Raw genomic sequence first — 23,066 nt, 5'->3', positions numbered from 1 at the left:
TTCGCTTATAGTATCGAAAGAAAGCCGGACGTCTAGCAGCAAGACTAGGAGGAACCCCACCCAGCACACTAAGCTTAAACCACTGACTGGGCTGTGATTGGGTCGATACACCTGGAGCGACCATATGTTAATACATTTCAATAACAACCAAAATCCCCAAAAATAACTACTTTGCCAGAACATAATTTGAATTATGTGGCATCAAGTGTAAACACAAACAGAAAATTACATCCATGTGTTATATCATTTCTAGATTTTATCACTATCAATTAGTTTACTCATGTTTTATGTAAGTAAAACAGATGTCAAGAGAATCAGACTTTCTTGGTTATTTGACAATACAACTCGCAAAAAAATACTGGCGTGTTTGCTTGCTTGTAGTAAGCAGGAATGAGAGAAGGTTCATGCAAAGACATACAATGTAATTAGTGGCTTACCACTCAATTTGGGACACTGGCTGTTGTTGGACAACCATCTATGGAGACATATTGTGAATAACTTCTCTAGGACTCATCTAGTTCCCCCTGATGACTAGATAGAGCGATGCTATTCTCATTTTGTTTGTAGCCGATTCTTAATTTTGATATGAATAACTGGTGAATGGCAAAACCATCTAAAATAGAGATATCAGTCTACTGACAAAATAAACACATTTACAGGTATCAGCTGGTTGAAAGTGTATTTTTATTACGATATCAGAAACTAACTAAATACAACATACTTTGTAGCATCATATGTTGTACATCTACATTGGGGCAACTACAGTATGTGTCTACTAATATCTGAAAAAATATTGACAAAAGTCAAAATTCAACTTATTAGAAAGCAAACCCTTTTTGTTACAATGTTTGACACCAGCTGCACTTGTGTGTAGAACATTCATAATGAACAGACTTTTGATTTTTTTCAGATATTTAAGTTCAGACAAAAAAGTTGTTTAACTAATATAACAGTATACAGGGCCTACATTATCTTTTGACATAATATTCATGCTTGTTTATTTGTGTTGTTGTTAATTACAACCCAATGGTGAAATGTATCTCATTTTGTCTGACGTGTACTTTCAAAGAGAATCATCTTATCTCTAAACTGTCTCTTAACATACAAACGATTAAAAAATAAACAAAACTGACTACATATCAGTTAATATCATGTTCATTACTTCAGCCAATTTGTAACACAAACTACCCGGTAGTATAATGCTTTACAGAGAAATGACATTTACTGTACTAATGGAAATTTCTTTGTTAACATTTCACTATAGGCCAAATCCATTTCAAGTTCTCAGAATCCTACGTTATTTTCAGAAACCTTCAACTTTGAAAAAACATTTTCAAACACCTGCATAAAGGTGAGAATTAGCTTATAATAAACACACATCATGAAATCACCAGTAAGTTTTAGTACACATCATTCAATGTTAAACATACCATGAATAGTCTGCATATACAAATTTAAAGTTTCTGAATGGGGGGGTTAGGGATTTCAAAGAAACCTGTAGGTAAATGACAAATTGAAAGAGATTTGCCCAAAAACAATATATGTAGCACACTTGTCATTTTTACAGAGAAAAGAGATTTACACAATTCAAAAGAAATTCAGACAATGTACTTAAATACAACTCTTAACACTATGACATCACTATACTATCAGCTGTCTAGAAATGTATAACAAACTGTATAAATGGACTTAATCACTGAATAGTGACATAATGATGGGGATTATAAAGGCACACAGCATTCTCCATGTATTACAACATAGATGGTGATACATACTAAGGCAAATAATCAAAGTTTCTCTTGTATTTTCATGATACAAAATAAAAATTTTGCTCTTTTCTATAGAAGTAGCTACAACCAAATAAAATATTATGTTTTAGTCACTTAATGTTATGACAAATCAAAATCATCTACAAATACAAACACTTGGACAATCAATTAGAATTGGTCATTTCTAGTTCTGTCTAAACATAGATTACTAAATAGAGTTATTGATATAGCCAATAGGGAACTTGCAATCCATACTGAGCATGCTCAGATGCAAAGGACTATGGGATTATCTGTGGTTATCGTAACACTTTATATGGAGCTACCGATAAAATAAACCTCCCACAATGGTCAGGGTAACTATGAAATGATTATTTGTGGTTACAAAGAATGTAACAATATTGTTTACAATACTAATTGATTAGTATTTATTATCACATTTCCCATGATGCAACATTCAACATGGCGGGTTTGCAAGTGCCGTATTTCAATCATTTACACACAACAGCTACATTATACAAAGCTACTGAGATGTACAGTGGTAAAAAAGCTAATCTAGAAAAAGAACAGAAAGCACTGGCACTTTTAGTATACGACTGAGTATGGTACTCACAAAGTACATGATATTGTAAAAGTAACAATATAGGAAAACATACTGAAAAAAGAAAGCTGACATATGTAGTTTACTCAAAATTCTCATAAAAGAGAGACAGGCTCAAAATTGACATTGAAATTGGCATTAAAATGTAAAGAGTTGAATCATAGCAATATTATTTTCATTCTCAACTTTATTTCTGTGTTTGTATTTTCCTTCAAATTGTCTATGCTGTTAGTTAAAGGGGAACACCATTCCAGGAAATAAAGGTATTTTCATAAACTTTGGATGCTAGACATGTATATTTATGACTGTTTTATCTGAAAGTAATAAGCACTTAGGAGTCATGAATATTCATTGTTCATCTAATACATATTCATGTATGCTAACTCCCATGAGGCAATAGTGTACCAGTGAAAGAACAATGAGGTGACAAGTCTCAATTTGGAGTTTTTTGGCAACTGAGTGAAATTCATACGATGTAACATCATGAAATGACTCCAGAACCAAAAGTTTATGAAAATATGTTTATTTTCCTAGAGTGGCATTCCCTGTAAGTTGTGTAAAACATTGACACAATGACGTAAACATAAGAGTTATCACTCAATTTAATTAATGTTTCAAAAATCTTGACATTGAATACTTGTGAGAATAAACACAAGTCTGTGACTATAGAATAAATCATACTTATATCGGTACAAACTACAAAATACAAATGTAACAAAAGTAAAGTTTTGTCTTAATTGTTTCATTTCAATATTAACTGTGTTTAATACAGATATGTGATTAGTGGCACACAGAAGAACCACTATCACCCATTGGTGTAATCTACCACATTGAACGACAATAGTTTTAGTTTGTCTATCTCAGTAAACTGGGACCTTGACTACAAGTAGATAGGCCTTGACTACATGTAGATAGTATTACAAATCAGATTTTTCCACACAATAGCTAGTCAGTACTGAAGTTTCTGACTTCAAAATATTTGAAGCTAAAAAGGCAAGATGACATGTGAAACAAGGTTATTGTAAATATATAGTTTGAAAGTTAGTGGAATATTTGTTATTGTGTGCACTCCACATTGCTGCAACTTCTTTGTATACATGGTGGCAATAGTGAGTGTCTACAACGACTTATCTTTTAGTCTTTGTGAAATACAGTCTGTATTCTGGAACTTTTGATTCCAAGTTGGATCATAGCAATATACATTGTGAAATACAGTCTGTATTCTTCAATTTTAATGCAATTTGGATGATACTAAATAATAGTGCTTGCATTCTAGAGCCAGTATTCTTCAATTTTTCAATGCAATTTGGATTATGTCCTAAAATATACATTATTGGGAACACAGTTTGTGTGTTATCAAGTTTGGATGCATATTGGATCACACTACAGATAAACTATTACTATAATATAGTACATAAGGTAATTGGAGACCTGCAATGTACACATTAGCTCTTAAACCATCATGTTCATTATTAAATATTACATATCTGTATAAAAACTAAACTGAGTACAGAAATTGTCTGAAATTATGAGGAGTATCTTTAGTGAATCCTGGAGTAATTACAGATTAATGAAAAGTTTGCCAGGGAGGTCAACAGTTAAAAAACCACATGGTGTATTCCACAATGATACAAGTCTGTGTTGTATCATTGAGAATTACAGTGTGTCACTGTTCTCCATAGCAAGTGACTGTGAATGTAGAACAAGTTTGAAATACAACTTGAATTGTATGTCTATATATACAACACAGACCAACGTATGGCCATTGACTGGTAGGACTATTATCAGTAGATACAAAGGAACACAAATGGCATTGTGAAAGAATTAAGATGTTTAATTAGATAAGGATGGTTTTACATGTACACTTATATCAATGTTGTGTCATTGTTAGTTTACGATGGTACATCGTACAGTTTGGTGTAGTTATCGGATTTAGGTTTACTTCAAAAGACGGACAAGTTTTTACCTTTAATACTTACCTTTGCAGCATCTGCTACATCCCTTTAGTAACCTAGAAATCAGACATACACCTACTGAGGTGCAAGGACACCACTCTCCTCCATGTAGAAATCTGATGTACACATAATGTGAGAGGACACCCCTCACCCGCCATGTAGCTGGTATTTATAAGACAACCATATCTTACTGTTGTGTGTTAATCACAACACTTGATAAAATAAGATGAAGCCATTGTGAAAATGTAGCTACAGTGCACTGTGAACAATGCTTGTACAAGAATGAGAATTAGCAAAGAATATCACATGCATTTTGTAAAGAGACTACGTTAAGGCTTGCAAATTGGGAGCAGGATGGAAAGGGGTCCCTATGGCACTCAAATGTGATTTGGTCAAATGTGGCACTTATATATACGATACTTTCTGTCATGCACAACTTACATTATATGCTAATACTAACTACATGCATTTGTAAAATGTGTATAAACTTAATATAAACCTAATTTGCTTAGCTGTGATTAGATCATCTTTCCACAAATAATCCTACGACTTCCATACCATTACTCCAAGGCTAACAGCTATCAAACTGTTATGTCAGTTACACACTAGCACAGACAGACAGACAGACAGGATCTTTGCTATCCCTACAGCACTTCTGAATTCATCAACTTATCAACAGAAAAAATACAAAAAAAAAAGACATGAATTTTGCTCAACTATAAAACAATTTCTTTGTGATACACTGATTTCAGATAAACATTGGAAATAACAGCTGGCACCTGAAAAGTTAAACTTAATTAAAATTCAAGAAAAGGGTTTTAGACATTGCTTCCTCCACTGGCACCAGCTGGTGGTGGTGCACCTCCCTGTCCAAAGCTAAAGCCAAGACCAAAACTTCTCTGGGTGTGTGTCTTGACTCTGGCAATTTCATATTGTTCATCGAGTGTTTGCATCAGTTTGGCTCTCTCCACTTGTTGATCTGGTGCAGTATCTGCATCTGGGAAAAGAAAAAGTATACAACAATTAGAAACTATCATCTGAATATAGATAGAATACGTATGTGAATGGATTACAGTTCTGTTGTTTCTACTTTGGCAAAGAACATGCTGTGAGCTTTTAACATATTTCCACAACTTTATTACTTTCTACAGTAAATTCCAAAGGAGTACTGTGAGTTCTAGAAATATTTACATGTTGTCTGGATTATTTTGACACGCTCACAGTGAACAAAAATCTTTTATAGAAGTAATGATTTTTAATCAATGACATGTAAACATGATAATTCCTCTAGCAAAGTGCTGCACACTGATGACAATCACCTAAGTGTTTCCAAAAGTTACACACTAAAATTCAAATTTGATAACTTGAAAAGATGGCAAAGGATGTCAATGCCACTTTCTTAGTATGAATGTACGTACTCCTGATAAAATCATACAATAGTTCATGGCAAAATTACAAAGTGAATGTAATAATTTTAAAAATAATCAATCATTTATTGCACCTCCAGAGACATACAATGTTTGGGAACATGGTTGAAAAATTACTTTTAAAACACGAACAATAGCAATAAAAAACAAGCTGATATTCATTTGTTCAAAGATGAAATTAACAAATCTATATCTCTCTATTTTTTTAACATGATTGCATTCAATTTGGTTATCATAGGTTTGGTAGGTAGGACCATGGATACTTTAAAATGGCAATCTCAATATGAAGTGAATGACTACTGTGTCACAGTGAAATGCTATATATAATACTCAACTGTAAAAAAAGTGGACTGGTAGAAATTGCAGTTGGGCATGTAATTTTCAAAGTTACCTGCCTAATGGGCAGGTGGGCAAAAAAATCAATTTCAAGGCCTGTTACAGAAGTTTCAAATACTTACCACTTTTCTTCTCTAGTTCATCTTTCATACCCATAAGACGACGGAATTTAACATTAGTAGTACTATCATCAAATAAAGTCTGCTCCCATTTATTGGCTGAGTGTTTGTCAGCAATTTTTTCCTGCAATGGAATGGGATATGCATGTATTATTTACTAGTACCGGTAATGGTTTTGAGGAAAATTTAGCAAATACATTGTAGATGAAATGCAAAATTGTTACATATACATGTTAACTATGTACATGTATATAAAATAGCAATCTTTATTCAAACAAGTAATGAAAATAGCGAATGTTTGTTTTAGTATTTAAAACTACTGTCAAATTTCCAATTATTGTCTAATCTTTTCCCTTATTTCTTTCATTCTCAATTTCATTCTTCATCAGAATCAATGTCACAAATCCTTTCTTAATAAAGCGAAAACAGTGAATATGTAAAATGGACAAGTATACATTTCATAGCCGGTTTCCAATCATTCACATCTGGCCAAAGACTGCCACTAGAGGGCAGTGTTTTATTCGCACTTACTTCTTTTTTTTCTTTTTTAGCACCCCATAGCAACTTCCTTTTCTGCTGTTGTGCAGCAAACTGCATAGGGTTGACTGCAGTTGGATTATAGTAGCTAGGAACAGCAACACCAGTCTCTGCATACACCTAGACATTTATACAATGAAAGAAATAAAACAGAATCAGTCAAAATGAATATCATCAACTGCATGATCCAATGGTAACTTTTATTCTTTTATGTTGGGAATATTCCAAGTAATGTTGACATATGACATGCAAATATTCACTGACCTTGAATTGTGTACTAAATAAACTTTATGTATACCTAACCATGGAAAATTCACAAAGTTTTGAGGGGGGGGGGGGGGTGACACGAGACAGCAGGAAGCTCAAATTACATTCAAGTTCTGAAGTCCTATGTAGCACGTCAAGTCATTAAAATATTACACTTTCAATTTTTGTAACTCCAAATCTTTTCTTTCCTATCAATCGAATACTGGTTGTTTCAAACTTGTACCAACTTTCTGAAACCTGAATTGAGCATTTAGCATAAATCAGTAAGACTTAGGTACCACTTCAGCTAGCTGCATCAATGAATATAAGCTTGTATAAAAAGATTACTGACAATAACTGTGAGTACTCACTTTAGCCTGCATGGCTGCAGCAGCTGCAGCAACAGCCTCTTGTGGTGTAACCTGACCCATTGAATCTGCCATTAGATCAGCTGCATTCATACTCACTGATGGTTTACAAGTAAAAACATGCAAAATGTTACCTTTCATACTAATAATACAACTTACACTAGAATTGTTCTATTTCTAGATAAGACAGGAAGTACATTTGTGTTCCTAAAATGTATCACAAGTAGAATGCTATCTCTATAACTAATATCTGACCCTCCTAAGTTCTTTCAATTTTGTTTTCCTTAGCCGCTGTCAGCTAGTTAAAGTGTGGGAGTACTTAAAACCTACTTGAGTTCCCAAGATGTTTGACTGGGGTTTCCACCAAAATTAGGGTACATAACAAGATACGGTAATCTGTGCAAGATTTAACAACCACACCTCCACCCACCCCACCCCCCACCCCCACCCCCATTAGCAGGGATACCAAATCTTAGCAAAGACAATGTCCATGCACTATTTAAAATCTTTCATCAAGTATTTTATTGCCATCCTTCTTTAGAGAAAGTGAGAAAGACATAACTTTCCAGCCATATACAAACACTGACTTGATGTAATGTAAAACTGAATTTATTAACTAAATGGACACTTTGTTTGTCTCTTTGTATCTATTCTATAACTCCTTGTACAAACAACTTACATCCAGTTATGCCTGCCTTTTCATTTTCTTCTTGCTCTTTTTTGTTTTTCTCAAGTCTTGCCTTTTCCCTTTCCCTAGCAAATTCCAATTTCCTGGCCAATCTCTCCTGTGCTGCCATAGCTGGGTCATCATCATAACCTTCACGGCTCTTACCACGACGGGGTCCTCGGAATCTACCTCTACCCCTACCCCAGAATTTAGGAGATGTTGACCTGGAAGGTATACGATTGATGAAATCAACCAACCATAATATGCTAGTAACAAGCATTTTATTCACTTTCTGATTTAATTGGTTTAATGCTGGTAATCAAAAGGGCATACAATGCCTCTGTCAATAAAGTTAATGTCATATTCCACTTAGCATACAAAGCTGCCTCAACTTACAAATAATTCTTGAAAAAGCCCACTGAGGTCCTGTTGTGAAACTTTTCAAAGATTCAATGTGCCATATCCTTTGATCATTCATATGTGAGTAAAGCTGTTTAAATTATTTTAGGAGCAGGATTCTTAATATTTGAGAAAGTTAAATCAGTTTTGAGAAAAAATGCATAGAATTACTGACATTTATAGTGTGATGGGTCATAACCATTTGCTGAGTTTCATTTTTAATATCTTAACAATTCACAAGCATTATTGAATTAATTATTTCAAGAACTCCTGAAATTCTTATTTCACAGATTCAATGGCATTTTAATTCAGTGATTGGTTAACATCTAACCCAGTGCAATTTTGCAATAACGATGTCAATAACATTACCTTTTTCTGTGCCTTGGAGGACTTGGAGATCGTTTTCTTCTATGCCTATCAGGAGATCTAGAACGTCTTCTCCTTTCTCTAGACTTTGACCTTCTCCCTCTTGACCTTGACCTTGATCTTCTACCCTTGGAACGAGATCGGCTTTTCCTTCTGTCTCTTCTCCTTTCACGTGATCTAGATCTATGTCTTCTATCGCGTGACCTTGATCTCCTACGATGTCTTTCTCTGGACCTTGATCTTGACCTTGGTCGATGTCTCTTTGGGGAGGATGATGACTTGCGGCGACTCCTTTCTCTAGATTTTGACCGTGAATGGCGACGATTGCGTTCTCTAGATTTTGAGCGTGAACGTGAGTGATGCCGACTGCGGTCTCTGGATCTGGAACGTGAATGATGACGAGCACGCTCTCTTGACTTTGACCGTGATCTTGATTTATATCTTTGTCTTCGTGGAGAAACTGAACGTTTATGTGGACTACGTTCTGAAGAGTTTGACCTTGATCTTGACCTATGTTTATGTCTCTTAGGAGAAACAGAGGATCGTGGGGGACCATATTCTCTGGATTGTGAGCGAGACCTTGACCGTGATCTTCCTTTATATTGTTTTGGTGATGCACATGATGGCTGATCGTTTCGTTCCTGAGATTTTGACTTAGAACTACGTATGTACCTGTCAGGAGATGGCGATGATTGTCTGAAGCGTTCTCTGGACCGTGATCTTGAATGTGATCGTGATGTCTCTCTATACACCTTCCTTGGGGGTGAGACTGATGATCGATGACTATAATCTCTAGACGTTGAATCAGACTTGGACCTAGGCCTGTCTTCCGTTTCCTGTTTGGGGGAGAACGCGGTTCTTAGAGAAAAAATGGCCAATAAAGAATGTTAGTATGGAAATTCTTAAACACCTAATGTCTGTAACCTTGATAACATTTCCATATACAGCAATGCAATAGCAATTCAGCAAATCTGCTTTACCTAAATGTTTTTAAACATTGTCATTCTGAGTGGTAAAACATACTTATTAACTTATCTACAAAATTTTGCTCATCCAGATATATTTACCAACAGCATACCTAAGTATATATATCATGCAATGGATTCACCTCTTATACTATGTATGAAGCAATATTAATGGCATCAAATCAGGACATTTAACTAATGGGAAATTAATGAAACTTTGCAGGTGGGTGGAAATCACATCAGGCATTTCTATAACAAATGGTTATGACAGGGTAGACGATTTGATGACAATACAAAATAACTGCGATATGAAGACAAAATACACCTCTACAAGACATTTAAGGCAAGGCTAATTCCAAGTAGCTAGAACACTTGATACACTAGCACTAATGCAAATATAATACAACAGTCATATTTATAGATTAGTACATTTTACAATGATATCCTCTTATTCAGATTGTCCTCGTTTGACATACTCAAACAACAATTCATTTGGTCTTTCAATTTACCGGCTATCTTTCTACATATATGATATGTTGACAAACGGAGCCTTTAATTATAACGTAATCACTTCTAATGGTCATCACATATACAAACCAGTAGTGGAAGACTTTTCTTGACATATCGTGATATAACAATTCCAAATGACAATTAAATCAGCAGTGAGCTACAATCCACCACATAGGGTAGTTCTAGTGTAAGTGTTTATCAAATAAGCTGCACTAGTTTGGGGCTGTTACTCCAATATGAGAGTTTGTTAAATAAGTTGCACTACTACAGTTAGACTTTAAGATAAGTCATGTTGTTCAACCTCATCAAGCTCAAACTATAATAGTCCAGTATAAATTATTCCCTATAAACTTGACCACATTGTCTGTGTTACAGTACATGTTATACCACTACTCACCTGTCTTGATGGTGATCTCGATGTTCGTTTATGAACTTGATCAAAGTCATCATCACCATCTTCTTTGGGATGATCGTGTCTTGATGTATAAGGCTATGTATATTATAGTGCGTATGACAAATATGTTACCAACTAATTTGTGGAAAATATGTATTTTGGTATGGGTGTCTGTGTAACTTTAATTCTACATTTTGTATTTTTTCACATTGATTCAACAGGCAGCTATTGGCAGTAATAAATACGCAGAACAGCAATTTGTGTTTGACAAAACAATCAGGACATTTCTGTCATGGTTCTAAGTAACAGTATTAATCTTCTTATAAAACATTATCAAGATGCTGACAAAATTTTATATGGTGATAAGTATTTAAAATAAAGCAGTACTTGGCCATTGCATTGTAGCCCACCCATGTGTTATAAAAAACATGTTGGTGTTAAGTTAATGTTGGCAGTCTGTGATGTACCTAAAATAAAACATTTTGAAATGACACACAGCATTCTCTGTACCTGAAAATAAGAACTCAGAATGGGTAGTTAATCATAGAGTACAGATTCAGCTTCCTTACCTCTTTGTTCATGCTGTGACTTTCACTGTGTCTTCTCTCCCACCTTCTGTCAGTGTCTGTGGGAAAGGAAGTGAAAATATTAGATTCAGTCCTGCTATCCACTGCTAATTGAAAAAGGCTAGTACCTCATAAATTGGTGATCAGAAACACCTACAAGTATTCTACTTCAAAACTTTAGCCTGACCTTCAACAATTTTACTCTACACAGGATATTTAACAATATATTTCATGTTGAATAATTAATGATTAATCGAACTCAATCTACGTAGGACTGGAATTACAATGTAAAGTATCTTACATGCCTCCATTTCTAGCCAGGCTTGATACAAGCAATACAGCCACACCTAACTCTCCATAGTTTGAAAATATATTTTTGCCCTGAAGCTTCCAGTGATCGGTATTTTTAGCCTTGTTTTTTTCTTTCAAAGATTAAAGAGACAGCTGGTTGTGATAGCTACCTACTGTACTGTAGAACAGATTATATTTGAAATGTGCTATTCAAATTTCAATTGCAATGCCTCTATACTGTGGGATATAACTTAATGTAACATCTGGATTCTGGTGTACAAATTGAAAATGTTTTCTTGTTAATCACTAGCTTTCAGTTTAACCACACATCACACTGTGACACAGTAGAAGATTGGATCAAATGAATTTTTATCGAATACGAATTTGACTAAAATATAGAAATATTTGTATCACATTTAGCACAATCTCTTTGTCTCGACAAATAGACTGTGAAGACAAGATGTCATCCCCAGAGGTTTCCCATAAACCCTTGCAGGATGGTTGAACACACGCCAAGTGCAGTAAGGCTTCTTTACAAGATTTCAGAATTGAAGAAGTTACTGAGGTGCTATTTCATAACCCATAATCATACTTTATTTACTAAAGTCAGAAATAAGGCTGACAGGACTTTACAGGCCATTGTCTCATTTCTTGTGAAAGCTGATCAAAGAAGTGCAAGAGGTCACTACTTTTAAGACTATGGAGTGCAGTATCGCGTACTGTACTGGAGGTGGATAATTTTGAAATAACAGTGAAGATGTCTGGCATACATGTACTACATTGTATATTCATTTCAGAAATAACATTAGTGCTCAGAATTTGCTTGTTGATAAACAATGCAGTGTTTGCAAATCGCCCACCATTGTGCTTAGATAAAGTGACTAAATTTTGATGCCAATTACCCTTGCCAAAGGAATAAAACTAAGCATATAAAGTTACTACACTTCACCTGCACATTGCTGATCTCTTTCATTTGATCTTGACCTAGATCTAGTACTTGTTCTTCTTTCTATTTCTCTGTCATGTGACCATGACCTTGTAGAGTTTCTCCTTGCTGGCAGTGAATCTGACTTCTGTAATGGAGGGTTGGATGATCCATGGGGTGGTGATGGAAACCTAGATGGTGACTGATTTGATTTGGATGAAGATGATGAGGATGAGGGGGAGGAGGGTGATGAGGGTGGACTTGATTGTTCTGTAAATCTTCTTTGCTTTGAAGGATTTGTTGATGTGAGAGGTGGAGGAGGGGGTTCTGTTTTTGTTGGTTCTGTGGGCACATAAGCTGCAGCAGGTGGATAACCTGAGCCAATCAATTGTTCTGAATTATATCCTGAATTGTTTGTTTCAGTTTCTTGTTGTGTTCCATCAAAGCTAGCAAGCCATTTATGAAATGCAGCCTCTGAAGTGGAATCTTCGTCATTATCTATGTCCATATCCATCACACCACCTTCCGGCTCATTTTCCTGCAACAAATAACAAGTCGGACTATTGTTTTAAATTATATGATCATGTACTGACAATTTCTTTTCTATTTGACTTTCCCAATATTTCTTTTTCTAAATTTGCGGTTTTAAAAAACCTATAGTACTCTAATGAAAAATTTAATCTTTTAATACATGAGATTAAGTTAAACAGAATTAAGTTAAATTACAAATTACGAGCAACAATCCGTTGATGATAAAATTCGCATTTATGTTTGGACACACTGCTGCTCAACTGCTGAACCCATGTGTGTGCGGTGTATGTGAGGTGATCGAAGTGTCAAGGTATTTTTATCATAATAAATCATGATGTTTGTTCATTCATAGGGTGTACGTGTCAGTCGAGTCGTTTGTGTATGTGCTGTAAATGTAAAATCAATCAAAACATGACCGCACAATGTGATCGCTCACAGAACACTGTAAAATAGCAGCCAATTCGGAATAAATATCAGTACACGAAACTATTTTGCGCAGGTTTAACCATCAGAAAGATAGGATGATCATACCTGTACAGTGGACTGGGCAACGGCGTTCTGATTTCGGTGTGAAACACCAGTGTTTTCCGAGTCGTTGGACTCACTGTCGTACCCGACGAGAGCGTCCATTTTGAAAGCTCCCGGATAAAGAAACAGTTCCTGGACCATGGAAGCGAGGTAGCTATCCCACAATGCCACAAAACATTTTGGTACTAACTTTGTGAGCTCCTTCGTAAAACATGGTGAAATGTTATACTCAATTTTCAATGGAACGCCACAGTTTTTTAATTTTCAACCAAAACAATTCAGAAATCATGTAAGAGGATTTGGGTTTCAGATATTTTATAGCATATTTGCCATCACTCCGAGTCAGAGAAAAGTAACAGAAGTGCATTGTGGGATAATAAAAGAAACCGTGTTGTTTTTAACAGTTATTCTTCTTCCCCTTTCGAGCAAATCTGCCTAAAAGAGCTCAGGACCCCATAACATCGAAATAATATTATCGCGGTTCGTACGCAAAAGGGAACTGGGAATATCTTTGGCTATCGTTGATGAAAACTACCGTGAAGATGATGAAATCTCGCGAGATGATTCGTAAATAGCTGAATCCACTCTGTGAGCCAGAGCTGTGAGCCAGGTAAAGGGAATTGTTATGGCTAGGTAATGAGAATGATAAAAATTAATCGTATTTAACTCAGATAATAATTATGAATTTCAAATTGTCAACATTTGTTGATAATGATACAATGGTATCAAAGCTAATTCTGCGATACTGACTTCACTTTTTGGTAAAGTAGAAACGTCCAGGTCAGAGGTCAACATTTGGATCAGCGCAGCACATGTGCATCGACAACTTGAGCAAAAAGATATATTGGTTTGTTTTTTATTATTATTTACACACATCAGTATGACGAGAAAGAAGAATACCAAACAAGGAAATGAAGTAGATACCGTTCAAGCTTTGACAGACCAGGACTTAGATTCAGTGGGACAGAAAAGTGCTGTTGAAGAGAGACTACAAGCAGCTGTGGGAACGGAAGTTGCAGACGGTGATCGTAAAGAATCAAACGAGAAAGTGTTCCCTGTCAAGGATGTATGGAAGTCATATAAACAAACAACACATTCTACAGGCATTCCTAAAGGTAGACCAAAATCGGGAAGAAAGTGGAAAACTGAGCAAACAAAGCGGTAAATGTTCTAGAGAAGCCTCTTGTGAAATGCATGTAAAAATCACACTCTTTGAGTACTGAACTGACTGAGTAGTTGATAGTGATAGCTGTACAGCTGTAGTTTGGTCTTTAAATCTCAATGTTTTTTTCAATTGGAATTTACTTTGAGTCATTGTTCCGAATCTTGATGGACATTTGTTATTCCAGTTCAAAATTCACGTGTTATCATTCCCAAAATAGCTAACATACATGATGTACACCCCACAAATACAATTATATTTATAAAATAAATACCAACTGTAGCTTTCTGAGAGAGCATGTATTGGGTTTGTATGTCAAGAATTGTAAGCAGGAGATGCTAGATGGGAGTTCACAATGACACACTGAATTAGTATGAATAATTCCTTATATGAAACAACAAATAAACATAATTATGTTCCTTTACAAACAATAAATTAGTCTAGTTCCTATACAGCATTGTTACCATCTACACCTCCACTCACATAGTCTAGTTCCTATACAGTATTGTTACCATTTACACCTCCACTCACATAGTCTAGTTCCTATACAGTATCGTTACCATTTACACCTCCACTCACATAGTCTAGTTCCTATACAGCATCGTTACCATTTACACTTCCACTCACATAGTCTAGTTCCTATACAGCATCGTTACCATTTACACCTCCACTTATATGGTTTAGTTGCAACCCACGGTGGCATACACACTTACAATGAATAGACATATGTAATTATATAAATTTCATAACAGATGATAATGTATATATGTTGTTATCTCACAGATTTTCTGACCTGAGAAAAGACAAACCACTCAGAACATCCTGGCAGAAGAAGATGCAACAGAAAGCAGAGAAAAAATCTGTCAAAAAATATGAACAAGAATTGAAGGAAGCAAGAGAAAAAGAGTTAGAGGTATACATACTGTCATGAAATTCTTTGAAAAATCAAGTATGTTTACAAGAAATAGTTCTTGATTGATTGGCTGTCAGTAAAACATATGCTCATATATTAACCAATCAGAATTCTCTGACACAGTCATGGACTGGTTCATTTAAAACCTGCCATAAAGAGAAGGAACCACATTTCAGGTGTATGACAGTATGGAGACAGTTTGGCCTTAAAATTCTTTTTCTAGTGAAAAGTTTGCCTTATTTGTCAACATAATTATGCATAATTTATGAGTTGACTATCAATGCTGAACAGCTTGATATATGATAAAATTATGCACTGTCCTGACAAGAAGAAAACACATTAAAACGTACTGTGAATGAGGTTTTACTTTATGGAGTGACTTAGTTTCCTTACTAATTAGGAATGCCCACACTTATGTTTTATTACAGATCAAGAAGAAAAGGAGAGCAGAGAAGATAAGAAAGAAACTGGAAAATGAAAGAAAGTCTGAAATTGTTCAAGTTGTAAGTTTTGATATTTCTGGTTATATAAAGATGTGGATTAAGTTCAGCTTGAGTCGTATAGTTGTGGTAGCAAGTCATGTATTATTAACGTACATGTATGGACAGTCTTGCATGTCTTTAACAATATGCAAGGTGAACAGTTACAGGAAAGATCCTTCAGGATTAGGTACATTCAGTGGATTATATAAAACATTTCTTGTTTCTATAATTTAAATGTCTAAGAGTAATAATTGTCTTCATAGAAAGGGGCTCCATGTCACAATCTTCTGTACCTGAGAGTTACCAGCAAAGGAAAGTCCTGGATCTGGTTGTTGTTTAGATACCAGCTTTGTGTAAAATACTGTATTTGGAGTATGATTATTAGATTGCTTATTACTTTATTAAGAAAGACTAGACAACACTGAATATTGTCTTCAATTGTGGATAATATCGTTCTTTTTTATCCTTTTTTCATTTACAGATTAAAAATCCAGCCAAGATCAAAAGGATGAAAAGGAAACAATTAAGGCGTATTGAAAAGAGGGACACTACAAAAGTTGCCAAAAAATGATTTGGAGAAAATGACCGACTTCCACTCACATGGGTACAATGACCACCTATAGTCAATGATAAAAATCTAGTTGTAATCTGACTCCAACTCCCAAGCTTTATGAATAAAATTATGTATATCTATTGTATTGTCAGTTCAGTTTTCTTTGGTGTACACGTACATTCTGTAATGCCTAGTGTACATGCATGTTTAATTTGATAGCTAAAATCAACACCAGTGTGCCCTCTAAGCCAATTTGACGTGCCACTGACGCACACAATTTCTAGTGATGCACCAACATTTGGTGTTCCCCTATCTACTCGCAAGAAATCCCAGTTTTTCTCATTTTGACTCACACAACAAAATTTGGCTATAGTTAGAGGGCACACTGATCAACACACAAAATTTCCATGAAAACAGAGGATCTGACATGAATAAACTATTTACAAGAAACACCATTTGACTGTTTGTATATTTTGTCCCAAGATGTGTGTGCAGTCACAGATATGTAAAAAATAATGTATCATAATTGTTCAGAATATAGCATCTAGTATCTAGAAAGATACAGTTCATAATCTCTGCTACATAGCATGTGTTGTGTAGACAATCAGAGCACAACTGATGGTTGCATTCTCTAAACAGACTAACATTCATGGTGTACCTTTGGTAACCAGTTAATGCAGTATCGCAAATGTTGTTATAGACCATTGTGTTTGACAACAGAATGTATACCACCCATCAATTCTTCATGCATCTTGCACTATTTGTAGGACACACCACAGAGCAATCAGCTTTTTGTGTTTTTGGAATGTTTTACATGTATCACTCACACTTCAGTACTACAGCTGCATGTCAGAATGCACCTCAGGAACAAATTAGTGGGAAAATCACAGCTCGGAAAGACCCTAAATACTGATATATATTGTTCCGTTTCATGATAAACAAATCATGTGGATTCACCATTATATTGTCAAGGAAATCACTATTATTTTCCCATAGAGAAATCATGGTGCCAGTGTTTGGGTGCCATTTTGAAGTATAATATAAGGCATATCATACTACGGTACACCAGCTCAATAAATGACACTGTTTGCTCATGACATTAATAAGCTAACTGAAATAGATTTTAATCAGTTTCACAATACACTGCACTGACACTTGTTGACAAATAAAAACTTGCAATAAAACACATTCCAGTCTCTATACTCTTTATAAAATGTACAGTTATATAGTGGTTAAAACTTTTTACATTTTTTCAGGAATTCTCTGTTCGTTATGAACAAAGTCAATATATGAAATAAGTAGAGAATATCTAAAATCTACAGGAATTGCTCAGTTTTTTGAAAAGTTGGAAAATATGCGTTTGTACAAATTTAGGGAATCTCTTCCAATGTGTCAAAATCATACAAATTTCTAATTTTTGTTTGGAATAATTTCAGAATGTTCTTCATTCTGGTGGCAGGCAAGTTAGTAATAGCACAGTGTACCAAATGTTGGCACACCATGCCAAACCCTAGATACTTTGGAAAAAAAACTTGGAAAATTAGGCAAAATAAAATGCAACGGTTACTGTTCACTTGCTCTGTTTGATAAAACTATGCAGAAACCAATATGACATTGCACTTTCCACACTTGAGCAAGATTACAATTTCTGGCTACATGTAGTCTGAATAAAATAATTATTTAAACATACTGCAACTAGATGGAAACATGCAGGTTCCAATGTTTTGGTGTGTGTCTGTATGGTGTCATGTTAATTCAATGCATTAAAGTGGCCATATGGATGAGGATTGGGTATTTATTTTGGATTTTTTATTTATAAAACAGTTTTATCATGGCGTCCTACTTTAAAAATCAATGTCAAAAAACACAGACGAAGTCTGTGTTTGTAACTCAGTACATTGCAAAAAAACTAAAAATGTATTAAAAAGTTTGTTATTGTACGTGTAATAAAGATTTCATATATTAATCTTTTGAATCTTTTGCAATTTATTGAGTTACAAACAAGGACTTGGCATATGTTGTTTCACATTGATTTTTCAGTAGGATGTCATGAAAAAATTGTTTTATAAATAAAAAATCCAAAATAAATACCAAATCCTCATCCATATGGCCAGTGTAAGACAAAATGTAACAAGAAACTCTATTCATTCAATCTTGCTGTCTTGTAGTGTATCATGTGCAGTTTCTTATTGGTTTCAGTATGGTTGTATCACACAGATCCAGTGAACACTAACCTGCAATGTGCTGTATGTGACATGTCTACAAAACAAAGCTTTATTATTGCCAACTCTATAAGGTCTGCTGTTCATACGCTGAAAAATTATGGGCCACACACACATTAAAATGAGATTGCCCCAATAGATATAAAATGAATGGGGTTGAATTACACAAAAACAAACACAGCTAGTATGGATATTTGAATATTAGCTTCACAAGTGTACTCTGAATAAACATGTATACAACAATATAATAGTTACAAAAAATTTGACACAATTACAAAAAACTACATGTATGTGGTTTATCGATAAACTTCTCAAAGAAAATTTGACTTCGATCCAAATCCAATGGGCTACCAAAATTGAAGAAAAAGATAATAGTTAAGTATACAAAACACTCCCTCTTTTTCATACAACTTTAGATAATAACTTTGTGCAAAGTACAGTCCACACAACTGTACATATGTACAGTATGTACAGTAATTTTGAATACACACAGATCAAGGATACCTGCTACTACCGTAATTCAACAATATGCCATCAATACATTTTGTAATAACTGGGTTTTTTACCACATTTTTAAACTCTACACAAAATGTGAGTCTTGCGTTTCCTATATATTTAACATGTTTGGTGGGAACTGCCTACAGAAAGTCCAAGAAAAGCATTCTTACCACACCAACACTGTACAAATGTGAAACAGCATGCTACCTGAAATTACTGGTACATCATTTTATATTGTGAATTAAGCCTTCTTGAGGACTTACCTTGTGTGAAAGTTGTCACCAGTAAAGTGTACTCTATCATGTATTATTACTCATTTGAATATAGTCTTTGTCATTCTATGTTACACCAATATATATCTACATCATAACTTCAATGGCACAGCATGTGACTGGCCATGTTTTCAGCTGAAACTAGATTACAAAATAACTGATAACACACTAAAACATGGGTAGAAACTATGTTAGTCTATAAGGTATGCCGGTGATGGGGCGCCCTCACACATTAGTCAATCCTTGTGAGGACGGAGCAACACAATGTATTTTACAGTCTAAAACAATGTGAGGTCAACACAAGTGTGGTATAAGTGTGTACATAGCTGCTTCGAAACCATGACTATGATGTTTTTCAAATTCATTGCCAACCAACAATCATGTTATAATGTCAAAAGTTACATCATATCTAAATATTTGGTGACTGCTGAACTCAGTACAAAGTGGTTCAGTAATTAAAATTACATAAAAATACTTCAAAAACAAACATGACCCTAAAACCAAAAAATCTGTAGACTGTCTCTTTATTATGTTCTTGGATGTTAACTTTAAATTTCATGAAAATTACTCGTAAATATATCCTAATTTGAGTACAACAATGACAAATCAATCTTTCAACATGGAAATATTTGTTAAATTAAGACCTATGTCAATGACCCATTCTGACTTGTGATACAAAGATCCTAGTTAAAATAATATTACCCATGTCTGAAGAAAGAAATCTATTTCACTGTATGTGTTGTAGCTTATTGAAGTTTAGTAAAATACCAAAACATCCAACAATGAAAATGTTAATTGTTATGGTTCTGACTTTCAGACTGAGTGTGTCATAGTATACTGTACCAAACTTTATATAAATACTGAAAATTACAAATTATTTTTACAACAGTTTTGTTAATATCTCCGTCACTTTTGTGAACCAACAGCTTTCCACTACTGCTAAAAATTTCCTTTTCATGTTATGTTTAGACCTCTTACAGTTTATCAAACATCCACCCAGATCAGAATTCAATGTAGTTGTTCCATACAAATAACTTGGTACTGCAAGTTTGATCAGATACTAATTCAACACTGGCAGTGATAACTATTTCTTCTCTTGAAAACTGACGCTGCTTTCCCAACAGCAATAATCAAATCTTGCAGTTCCTCGATATTTACAATATTAATCATTTTCGTATTTTGAATTATATACATTTGGGAAAGTCTTCTCCCAAGCTGACAATCTCTCATCTAATTTCCAATATACTGGTATTGACAATCTAACATTGATCTTGTGCTCCCACTTCAATTACAATTCAAAGACAATTCTTCTATATGTAAATTCAAAACACATTGTCTGAGTGAAATAATGACCATACTTGAATTGTAAAAACCCACAACAACACAGGCCTGGATTAGATAGTTGACAAAATTATATATATTTTGTACTAAAATTTCATTTACAGTAGAACAGATCATTACATTTTATCATTGTTTTCATGGAAATGGAGTAGGAGAACACCATTTCCAATCTTTCACTACACTACACTGCACTTGCATAGTAAATAGGTTAATTTGCATATTTACACACGATCACATCAAGTAAGACTTGATTCTAACCTTCAGGCCTTGACACCCACCCTCATTATCATACTTGTTGAGTTTATCACTTTCATTTATAATTATTATGCATATTTCAATATTACATTATTTATACAAATCCACCCTTCATTCTCTTTGAACTCCTCCCTTCCATTTAATCACACTGAAAAAGAAGTCCGACAGACATACAAGTTGTAAACACTTAACAGGTAAATAAAAAATCACAGTACAGTTAACAATGAATGCTTTTGATGACTGGATAACCTCACTTGTAGAGTCATTTCATCTTTCTATTTTCTATTCAGCAAACAAACTTGATCTACTAATCAAGCATAAAATTAATCAAAGTATAATTCATATTTTGTTGTACGGTATTACTTTGATGCTAGTTTCCCAAATTTTCTATCTATTAATTTCCCCAATTTTTTGAATTCATTTCTTTGTATTTGGCCACTGTAACATTAAAACATGATACTTTAGCTGTAGCCTGAAGATTTGTCATGGTGGATTCTCTTTTACTCACACGTCATATAAAAGAAGAAGAATAACAAAAAATCCTTCCATCTCAAACAGCTGCTCTTCTGTAGTTTTTACGCCATGCATTTAAACAAACTATTGAACCATAACAATTACTACACTTTGAGACATGTTACAGTGGCTGTAATGTTTCATTATTTTTTTGATAGATTTGTCAGTTGAAAAAATATTACAAAGCTGTAAAAATCAAGATTTGTCAAGTTTACCTTTCAACTAACTGTTGATGGTGCTGTGTACACTGACATGATGTTTGTGTGTAAACATTTGTGAAAGCGGCCTATGAACCATTCACTTGTGTTTCAACACATTGTAAACTTATGAGATGCTGTTAGGTGATTATGCACATTTCAACATGTACAGAAACATGTATAGGTCAAATATAATACACATTTACAGCTACTGGGGTGTGGTGTAGTCTCCTTCATACACAATCTGAATAAAATATGATCAAAGAGAAGATTCGATTTGATTTATTTACAATTGTTCATGTCTACTTAGACTGTATGATATATTGTGATGTTCAGCGCTATCGCTGTATCAGTCAGTGATAGTTGATAGCATAGCATGAATGTCATATTACGGAAGTATCACTGACATTTTCATGGTCCTATCTTACAGACTAAGGTCTATGCTTGTCAGTTGTATTTTCTTTTCTTTAATTTCACTTTTGATCAGATTTTCATCAGATTGCTTCACACACAGCTAGATAGAAAATACAACTATTGACGTATCTTACACCCCAGACAATCATAAACATAGGATATTTGTTGTACATTGTATACTGTGTATAGTAAATATACTATGAGAGTTCAAATCCAGTGTTACTGGTTATAGAGTATCTGAGTTTCTCACGGAGTGTGCTCTTCTTCTGGTAATTGGGTAACTTGAGTAAATTGAAGCAGGTTGATGATGTTGGTAATCGTCCAACTGGGTCTTTCTTTCTGATGGTAAAAAATCCCCTGAGAACACTGCCCAGTGTATCACCAGTGTCCTGTAAATATTAAACACCAAAACTATTAGATTGTATTGTCAAAACACTTGTAGATATGACCCAAACATAAATGTCATCAGCTTGGTAGATCAAATGACTTATATCGGTTATAAGGTTATAATCAAAAGCTAAAAAACTTTGAACTGCTTGTGTGTTATAACCTGTGTATGTCATGCAGTAAGATATGTGATGTCACTCTGCCTAAACTTGATCTTTGAATGACCAATGCATGAGTGTCTCCCGACATAGCGTACCTTACAGACTATGTTGTGAAATGATACAAGCTAAACACATATTGGTTAATAATGTCACCGAGTATGTGAACTTTTACAGAAAGCTCAGATGAGATTATTTTGAG

At 34.5% G+C, this 23,066-nt stretch overlaps 3 protein-coding genes across 4 annotated transcripts in view; 1 reads left to right on the top strand and 2 right to left on the bottom strand.

Annotated features, from left to right (window-relative positions):
* Positions 1-685: 685 nt before the first annotated feature.
* Positions 686-13,603, bottom strand: LOC144449067 (uncharacterized). The gene is made up of 9 exons (XM_078139481.1): positions 13,501-13,603; positions 12,463-12,976; positions 11,226-11,281; positions 8,791-9,623; positions 8,035-8,246; positions 7,359-7,453; positions 6,736-6,861; positions 6,208-6,328; positions 686-5,319 (listed from the first exon to the last, which is right to left on the bottom strand). Exons 1-9 carry the CDS (start codon positions 13,597-13,599, stop codon positions 5,141-5,143), a joined length of 2,235 nt encoding a protein of 744 aa, XP_077995607.1. The 5' UTR covers positions 13,600-13,603; the 3' UTR covers positions 686-5,140.
* Positions 13,604-13,914: 311 nt separating this feature from the next.
* Positions 13,915-17,911, top strand: LOC144449233 (coiled-coil domain-containing protein 86-like). 2 transcript variants are annotated; one of them, XM_078139744.1, is made up of 5 exons: positions 13,915-14,107; positions 14,377-14,658; positions 15,443-15,572; positions 16,001-16,075; positions 16,536-17,911. In XM_078139744.1, the coding sequence occupies exons 2-5, from the start codon at positions 14,378-14,380 to the stop codon at positions 16,623-16,625; spliced, it is 576 nt and encodes a 191-aa protein (XP_077995870.1). In that variant the 5' UTR covers positions 13,915-14,107; position 14,377; the 3' UTR covers positions 16,626-17,911. The 2 variants fall into 2 exon arrangements, with proteins under 2 accessions (XP_077995870.1, XP_077995869.1); XM_078139743.1 differs by having other exon boundaries at positions 13,915-14,130.
* A 4,038-nt stretch (positions 17,912-21,949) lies between these two features.
* LOC144448858 (ubiquitin-protein ligase E3B-like) overlaps positions 21,950-23,066 on the bottom strand; it is a 36,212-nt gene continuing 35,095 nt past the window's right edge. Inside the window, exon 29 of the mRNA XM_078139170.1 lies at positions 21,950-22,708. Coding sequence (XP_077995296.1) covers positions 22,517-22,708 — 192 coding nt within the window. The 3' untranslated portion in view covers positions 21,950-22,516. The remainder of the gene's footprint in view (positions 22,709-23,066) is intronic.

Source organism: Glandiceps talaboti, chromosome 18 (genome assembly GCF_964340395.1).
Source record: "Glandiceps talaboti chromosome 18, keGlaTala1.1, whole genome shotgun sequence".
In the NCBI taxonomy this organism is placed as follows: Eukaryota; Metazoa; Hemichordata; class Enteropneusta; family Spengelidae; genus Glandiceps; species Glandiceps talaboti.
The sequence above is the reverse complement of the archived record's forward strand: the minus strand, read 5'-3'. Positions and strand labels throughout refer to the sequence as shown.

Bases quoted from the DNA above. Each gene is read 5' to 3' on its own strand.
- LOC144449067 (XM_078139481.1), bottom strand. From the start codon at position 13,599: ATGGACGCTCTCGTCGGGTACGACAGTGAGTCCAACGACTCGGAAAAC. The intron at 12,977-13,500 runs GTATGATCATCC...TATTTGTTGCAG, and splicing joins TTGCCCAGTCCACTGTACAG to GAAAATGAGCCGGAAGGTGG. The intron at 6,862-7,358 runs GTGAGTACTCAC...ATAAATGTCTAG, and splicing joins CTGCAGCCATGCAGGCTAAA to GTGTATGCAGAGACTGGTGT.
- LOC144449233 (XM_078139743.1), top strand. The intron at 14,659-15,442 runs GTAAATGTTCTA...GTTATCTCACAG, and splicing joins AAAACTGAGCAAACAAAGCG to ATTTTCTGACCTGAGAAAAG. The intron at 15,573-16,000 runs GTATACATACTG...GTTTTATTACAG, and splicing joins CAAGAGAAAAAGAGTTAGAG to ATCAAGAAGAAAAGGAGAGC.